Consider the following 8607-nt stretch of genomic DNA (forward strand, 5'->3'; position numbering starts at 1 on the left):
ACTCTATGTAAACAGGAGAGTTCCTGAAGTAAATCCAGACAGTTGTTGACATCAGGTAACCGAATACTGTGAACAGGCTTTAAACAGCATTCTACAAGGTGTATATCCAAATACCCAAATATAAAATTATTACATACACCTGTGTGTGTGTGAATGCTTACACCTTGCTTCTTCACATGCAGCCATTTAAGCAAAACAGTGACCTTACGTTGACATTCCTATTTACAAACCATCCTTTAGCTCTACACTTTCAAAGGCAAGTGGAATAAAAAAAAAAACGTAAGGGTTAGTAACACGAAGGTTATTTGGCTGTAAAATAATAAGCATTTTCCCACCTCATGCTAGCATGGAAAAGGAATGTAAAACAAACAGAACATTTAAATTTGTATTGCTTCAGCTATGAGGGATATGCACCAGATCTTCAGGTAGTGTTGCTTGTGATGGACTAGCATCCTTTCTTGGGGTAGATTTTACCTGTCACTCACTTAGTACCATAAATCCATAGCTAGGCATTTCAACAGAAAAGCCTCTTGAAACTCAGAATCCATTTATGTTATATTTATTGTTCAAGCAGGGTTAATTATTGAAAAAAATAGAAATTTATCATGACCACTGACATAATACCAAGTCTATCATCATCACTGTCATCACATGCACTCCAGTATAGCAGCAATATCAACCTGAGACCATGTGGTTGAGAAGCAAACTTCTTACCACACAACCTGTGCCTATATATGGATAATAAATCAATGCATAAAATAAGTTTTTTGTTTTGTTGAATAATCTACATTTCTTAAAACTTTTCATTTGTCAAATCATGCGGAGGGAGTGTTTGTAAAACACCATGCAGTGAAATTGGGTATTGAGTTACACAACTGACTTGGTAGACACCCACAATATTATTCACCATCTTTTCATATGTCTAACACTCATGGACATGCTTACAAAATCAAAAACAACAAAGCGCCCATGACTTTTGGAAACATTCTTTTACCCTCAGAATTGTTGAAGCATGGTATAAATCACCTGCAACAGTTATTAGCTGTCAAGAACACTACATTCTTCAAACCTTCCATCATCATCGTTTGTTTAACGTCTGCTTTCCATGCTAGCATGGGTTGGGTGATTTGACTGAGGACTGGTGAAACCGGATAGCAACACCAGGCTCCAATCTGATTTGGCAGAGTTTCTACAGCTGGATGCCCTTCCTAACGCCAACCACTCAGAGAGTGTAGTGGGTGCTTTTACGTGTCACCCGCACGAAGGCCAGTCAGGCGATACTGGCAACGGCCATGCTCAAAATGGTGTATTTTATGTGCCACCCGCACAAGAGCCAGTCCAGGGGCACTGGCAATGAAATTCACCAATGGGACACCTGATACTCCCACCCCCGTTTTTTTTTTTTTTTTTTTTTTTGAAGAACTATTTACTGTTCACTTCCTGTACATATTCTGTGTTCTGTTCACACAGTTTTGGTTACTTTTTCTGATGGGCTGTAGTGCGCTGTATACAATAAGTTCATTATTATTTTATAAGATTTGAGACCCTTGCTTTAGAACTGATCGGGGCTTGTCAATAAGGGCAACAACCATTATCATTAATAGCATTATCATCATCACCTTTTTTTATGGAGTAATTTATTGCAGCTCATCTCAGTTTATTTATTCTGCAGATTTACTTAAATTTCAATTTTGTTTCTATTGTTTTTTCTTTTTCTTCTGTTTCAGAACCGGTTTTATGTGGAAACCAAATTAAAGACAGATCTAAATAAAGAACTGAGAAATCTGTTTAGCGAGATTGTTGTAGAGCAGCATGTGAATAACTTACTTAGTGAGTATATTAACATAAATTATAATTGTTTACTGAATTGCTTGCTTTGTTCAGTGCATCACTAGAGCATTGCACAGAATTGCCTTGCAGTATTTAGTTATGACCCTTTACACTCTGAGTTCAAATCTCACCAAAGTCAGCCTTGCATTTGATCTCTTAGGAGTCTATGTAAGAACTAATAATGATGATGATAATAATAATAATAATAATAATAGTAATAATCCTTTCTATTATAGGCACAAGGCCTGAAATTTTGTGGGAGAGAGAAAGTTGATCATATTGACCCCAGTATTTGACTGGTACTTAATTTATCGACCCTGAACAGATGAAAGGCAAAGTCAACCTTGGCGGAATTTGAACTCAGAATGTAACGATGGGAGAAATACTGCCAAGCATTTCACCTGGTGTGCTAACTATTCTGCCAGTTTGCCACCTTAATAATGATGATAATAATAATAATAATAATAATAATGATAATAATAATAATAATAGTGATAATGATAATAATTATAATAGTGATAATGATAATAATAATAATAGTTTCAGATTTTGGTACAAGGACAGCAATTTTGAGGGAGGGATAAGTCAATTATATTGACTCCACTGTTCAATTAGTACTTATTTTTATTGACCCCCAACAAAATGAAAGGCAAAGCTGAGCTTGGTGGAATTTGAACTCAAAACGTAAGGATGGATGAAATGCTGCTAAACATTTTGCCCAGGATGCAAATGGTTCTGCCTGCTTGCTGCCTTAATAATAATAACAACAACAAAATGAGAATATCTTAAATAAAATCCTTCAATGAATATCACGTGACATTTTGGTTTTCCCTTCTCTTAAATTCTGGTCTTCCTTTAGTAGTCCTGTTCTTTTAGATCGATGTATAGAATTATGTATATATGTAAACATATTGTGAAGTGTTAGAATGTATGTATAATCTCCTAATATAATAATGAGCATTGTCTTTTTATATATTTGTGTGTGTATATATATATATATATATATATATATTTGTGTGTGTGTGTGTGTATGTATATATATATATATATAAAATAGAGCCAGAGTGAGAGGTGAAGGCAGAGGAGATAAATAGCAAAGAGAGCATCATATGAATGAGAAAGGAAGGGGTAAAAAAGCTGATAGATAAATTAAGTACCAGTGGAACACTGGGGTCAATGTAATGAACTGATCCCCTCCCACAAATTTTAAAAGGCAGCAAACTGGCAGAATTGTTTGCACACCAGGCAAAATGCTTAGTGTTTCATTCGTTTTTACTTTCAGATTTCAAATTCTGCTGAGGTCTACTTTCAAGGTCGATACAATAAGTACCAGTTATGTACTGGAGTCAATGTAATCGACTTTCCCCTCCCCCACAAATTTCAAGCCTTGTGCCATTATTATTAACTACTTGCTCTGTCATTCTCTTGCCAGCAAATGTAGCTGCTATTACAGTCCCTCTCTCATTACACTCTGCAATTACTTTCTTTTTTCCTACCATACCTTCCAGCACTGTCTTTTCTATTTCTCCCTCTTCTAAAATATATCTTAAATACATCTGATAGTTTGAATATAAGGCTAACAATCAAATTTTCAATTGGCATATTTCACTGTCTTTGATCAAAGTGACCAGAGACTAACTTGAGGGATTCAACTTTTAACAACGATGGTCTCTTATGAAGGCTTAAAGATCTAAGATTTGTAAGAGAAGTGAGATTTGAGAATATGCATGCATGCCTTCCTGAAGGGATTTATGGAATTGTGAGTGAGATGTGTAAATTGAAAAGGTTACAACTGAGAATTCAATGAAGACAAAATTCTGATATAAGCACCCCATATAACCCCTTATAACTATTTAATTTTTTGAATTTTCAGAAAATGTTCGCAAATTTGTGTTCTGCATATGAGAATTTATACGATTATGAAAAAAAACCATTAAAAAAATAGCTTTTTTAACCCCTCCCCCAGCCCTATAAATCCTAAAAGTTTCACTTTTTTAAAACCAGTTTATGGACAGTCCAAATTTTTTGCTTAAATCTTAGCAATGGACCACTCTTGGGTGCATCATCATTCTATTAAATGTGTTTATGGGGAGAAAAATATCGAAAAACATCAATACATGTCAAAATGACAAAGAAACGAGGAAGGTATTAGGTGGTCATGGGATGTGCCAAAAAGTAACACCTAAATTACTATTAAATCACACACACAAAAAAAGATTTTTTTTTAAAGCATAATTGTATGAATCCCTATGTGTAGAACACAAATTCACAAAAATTTTCAGAAAATTCCAAAAAATAAAAAAGTTATGGGGTGTTTATACCAGAATTCCATCCAATTATAGACTCATCTTGCCAATAACAAATACAAAGGAATATCTGTGAATGGTTGCTTGATCTTCTACAAATAGGAGCCAAATATTAGAAAAGGACACAGATGATATAATCTTGGGTCCTCTGTACAAAGGAAAAAGATGAGTTGGTTGCAGTGGGAATGCCTTTGGTTATAGCTCTGCTTGGTCAAAGATAATCTGGTACTAAAAAAAATAACAACAATTGTTGCTGTTTAACCCCAGGTCAGCTTCAAACAAGCAAATCTATGAGATGCTAGCAGTCACTGGATATCTGGTGCCTGTGTCCCATAAATCTACTATTATAGTTGCATTCATATGTGTGACTGCCCCATCTATTTCATAGAAGTAGTAAAGGTTATGTATGTGTTGGGGTTAAACCAGGAGTATTAAAATATTTTAGGAAAAAGAAGAAAACAAAAAGTCACAAAACTTCTTTTGTTAAAGCTGACATAGAAATTTCTTATTAATCACTTTCTTGAACTTTTGTTCATTTCTATAAGAAATAATCCAATAATTTTACTTTTTTAAATTCATAATACCAAGTGATGGTTTGTAGTGAACAGCATTTAAGATTCCACCATTTTTGGTTTTTATAGCATGTCTCTAAATGCCTCCTTTGTATCTTTGCAGATTTGTTGGAGAAAGCTTTGTCTGTTCCCTTCACTATATCCCCTCCTGTGATGGCAAGCATTATCAAAAACCTTTATTCTTTAAATCCAGGTAAGAATTAGTGTGTTTGTATTTGAAACAGTAAGAGAGAGAGAGAGAGAGAGAGAGAAGGAGTGAGTATGGGACTTTCTTGAATGTGTATGATTCAATATTTATGGTGGGTATTTACGTTCTGAGTTCAAATTCTGCCGAGGTCGACTTTGCCTTTCATCCTCTTGAGGTCGATAAATTAAATAACAGTTGCATACTGGAGTCAATCTAATCGACTGGCTCCACTCCCCAAAAATTTCGGGCCTTGTGCCTAGTGTAGAAAAGTATATTTATGGTGGATCTCATACATGTAACATACTGAGTTGAAATACTCTGATCAGTGAAAATTATCCAAGCACTTAGTAGATACAAACCTCCCTCTAGGGATGTATAATATCTAAAAGCAAGAAGCAATGAGATCTTAAATTTTTGGGCAATATAAACCAGTTTTTCCCAGCCTATTTTCCCCCAGGCCCCACTATAACTTTCCAGAAAAATGTATGTCCCACCAGTGGTTAGAAAAAAAAAAGCAACTTTACTTTTAATATATCATATTTCATAATAATATATTTTCCTTAAAGAAATATCCACACAAAGGATTTAGAATAACACTATACTGTAGCAAACAGTCTTCACAGTATTCTTGGCTGGAGTGATTGGTTTGGTTAAGCTGAGTATAGGTGTGGTATGTTTGCTGTGAAAAAATGATTTTTACAATTCCATGTTCCACTAAAAAAAAATTTTGGATCTCATGCTCCATCGGTGGGGCGTATGTCTCATGTTGGGAAATGCTCATTTGTATTTTGAATGTAGAACACTCACGGGAGTTATTTTCCTTTAGTGATATTTTTGAATTCATGTTTACATTTGGATTAACTCCATCATTGTCATCAGGGTTGCTTCATTCAACAAAATGAAAATATGAGATGCTAAGTGAAATGCAGGGTCAAGTTAAAATGATAAAATTTGTTATTTATCTGGTGCCTTGCTGTCCACCATAACAGAAGTGTTAAGGCTGCTCCCCCTGGGGAAGGGGATTGGCCCTGCATAGTCTTATTCCAGTGTCACATAAAAAGCACTCGTGCCTGTGCCACATGAAAGTGCTCAGGTCAACATGAAAGCACTCAACACACTCTGTAAAGTGGTTAGCATTAGGAAGAGCATCAAGCTGTAGAAATCTTAATAAATAGTATATTCAAATATCATAATATATAAGAATTAATAGAATAAATAAAATGGACATAAAGAATGATGATAATGGTGATAGTTTCAATAATGTAGCAAGTTTTAATGCAAATGTAAGTTGAAACTACTTTATGTTGTTGAAATGTTACCCCAACACATTTTTTTCACCATTTCTCTCTCTCTCTCTCTCTCTCTCTCTCTCTCTCTCTCTCTCTCTCTCTCTCTCTCTCTCTCTCTCTCTCTCTCTCTCTCTCTCTCTCTCTCTCTCTCTCACACACACACACACACACTGGGGTAGCCATGTATCTCTTTTACAGTAAGACACCTGTTTCTGCCACCCTTGTCATACTCTAACCTCACCTACCACACAAAGCTGACTCCCTCCTCAGTTGAAGGGTTTTGTTTTGAAAGCTACTTGGTGACCTTGCTTACTATATGAAAAGCACTCAGTACACTTTGTAAAGTGGATGGCATTAGGAAGGGAATCCAGCCAGACACCATTTCAAAGTAGGCACCAGTGTTTGGCACAGTCCTCTGGGTTGTCAGCTCCTGTCAAACCATCCAGCCCATGCTAACATGAAAAGCAGGCATTAAATGATGATGATAATGATGACGATGACAACTGCGGCGGCGAAAGTGTTTTAAGAAATATAGCACAAATCGTTCCATTATTAAATTTTTTTTAAATAGTCCTGCTCCACCAGCTATGTAGCCCCATTAAGTGGTAATAAGAGTGTCACTTTCTCGGCTGTTTTCATTGTTATAATTGTGGTTGACATAAGGAAAGGTATCCAGCCATAGAAACCATGCCAACGCAGACAATGGGGCCTGGCATAATCCTCTAACTTGCTAGCTTCTGTCAAATCATCCAACCCATGTCAGCATGAAAAATGGATGTTAAATGGTGGTGGCAGTGGCAGCAATGATGATGATGATTTGTGGACAATAATGTTGGTTATAGGTTCCTAATGGGTCAATCACTGCTTTGCTACATTTCTGATGATGAAAATGTCTTTTTTTTTTTCTTTTTCTTAACAATGTTTATATCCTTCATCAATATGTAACTACAGAAGACATGTATACATACACATCTCCCTCATTGCCATTGTTACGTATCACATGCCTGCAGCACATTGCACTTAATCTTCCTCATTAAGTGCAAGTTCTCCAGCCGCCTTGCCATTCTTGTCCCACCAACATGTTATATTGTCCATCCATTGCATTTGTTGCCTTCTTCTTGGTCTAATACTCCCTACTCTTCCTTCCATGATAATGTTTTCCAAACCTCTGCTTCTTTGAATACAACCATAATAGATGAGCTTTTGTGTTTTTTCACAATGTTCAGTTGTTGTCTTTCACTTACTTGGTGTAACATCCATTCATTGATCCAGTGGTCCTTGTAAGAAGACGCATTCCAGCTACCCACTTTTTGATAATATTGAATTTAGACAGTGATGTATATGTGTGTACATTTGTTTTCTAGATTATGCCCAGTTAAAACCAGACGTATTTGCCAAATACATTCCCAACATCCGACCACCAACCTCCATATCAGAATTGGATGAATATGGTGCTGAAGACAGAAAAATGCAACTAGAGTTGTTACATAACCCAGAGTTCAGCTGGTCTGTAGAATTTTTCATTTCTTTCTCTATTTTTTTTTTACTATATTTTTCTTATCTTTGCATTTTCTAAACGTCATCACCATAATTTTGACTTCTCTTTTTCCATGCTAGCATGTAGTGGACATATTCTGTTGTATAGCATATTGCCAAGTTCTCTTGATTCAGTTTCATTTTCTCTGCAATGCACAATATTCTGAAGCCTTTCCTTCCCCATACCTTTATATAACTTTCTTGGTTTTTCAGTGATTCACCCTAACTGAAGGTTTAAGGTGCTGCACTGGTTACCGACCTCAAGAATATATGTTCAAAACTTTTGCTTCTAGAGGCTATTTCTGTTTTGTGCTTCTGGACAAAACGCATCACTCAGCTTGCTTCAACCTAAACTCAAGTTAATCTCTTCACAAACGTCTCAGATCCAAAATCCAATACATAATTCCATACTCTGTGTTATTAAGCAGATGAAAAACAAATATTTTCCTAAAAATGACATTAGTTATCATGGTAACTTTACCAGAAGTTTTGATTTCTATTGCCGATGCCTGACCTAACACCAACCACTTTTACAGATTGTTACCAGATGTCTTTTCCCTTGACACTAGTACTTGACAGGAGGCGCAATGGCCCAGTGGTTAGGGCAGCGGACTCGCGGTCATAAGATCACGGTTTCGATTCCCAGACCAGGCGTTGTGAGTGTTTATTGAGCGAAAACACCTAAAGCTCCACGAGGCTCAGGCAGGGGATGGTGACGAACCCTGCTGTACTCTTTCATCACAACTTTCTCTCACTCTTACTTCCTGTTTCTGTTGTGCCTGTAATTCAGAGGGCCAGCCTTGTCACACTGTGTCACGCTGAATATCCCCGAGAACTACATTAAGGGTACACGTGTCTGTGGAGTGCTCAGCCACTTGCACGTTAAT

At 36.3% G+C, this 8607-nt stretch overlaps 1 protein-coding gene across 1 annotated transcript in view; it reads left to right on the forward strand.

Annotated features, from left to right (window-relative positions):
• Positions 1–8568, forward strand: part of LOC106881673 (CDK2-associated and cullin domain-containing protein 1) — a 46493-nt gene extending 37925 nt beyond the window's left edge. Inside the window, exons 6-8 of the mRNA XM_014932140.2 lie at positions 1728–1830; positions 4812–4901; positions 7549–8568. Of these exons, the coding sequence (XP_014787626.1) occupies positions 1728–1830; positions 4812–4901; positions 7549–7760 (405 nt within the window). The 3' untranslated portion in view covers positions 7761–8568. The remainder of the gene's footprint in view (positions 1–1727; positions 1831–4811; positions 4902–7548) is intronic.
• The last annotated feature ends 39 nt before the right edge of the window (positions 8569–8607 follow it).

The sequence above is a fragment of the Octopus bimaculoides genome, chromosome 14, assembly GCF_001194135.2.
Source record: "Octopus bimaculoides isolate UCB-OBI-ISO-001 chromosome 14, ASM119413v2, whole genome shotgun sequence".
Lineage (NCBI taxonomy): Eukaryota > Metazoa > Mollusca > Cephalopoda > Octopoda > Octopodidae > Octopus > Octopus bimaculoides.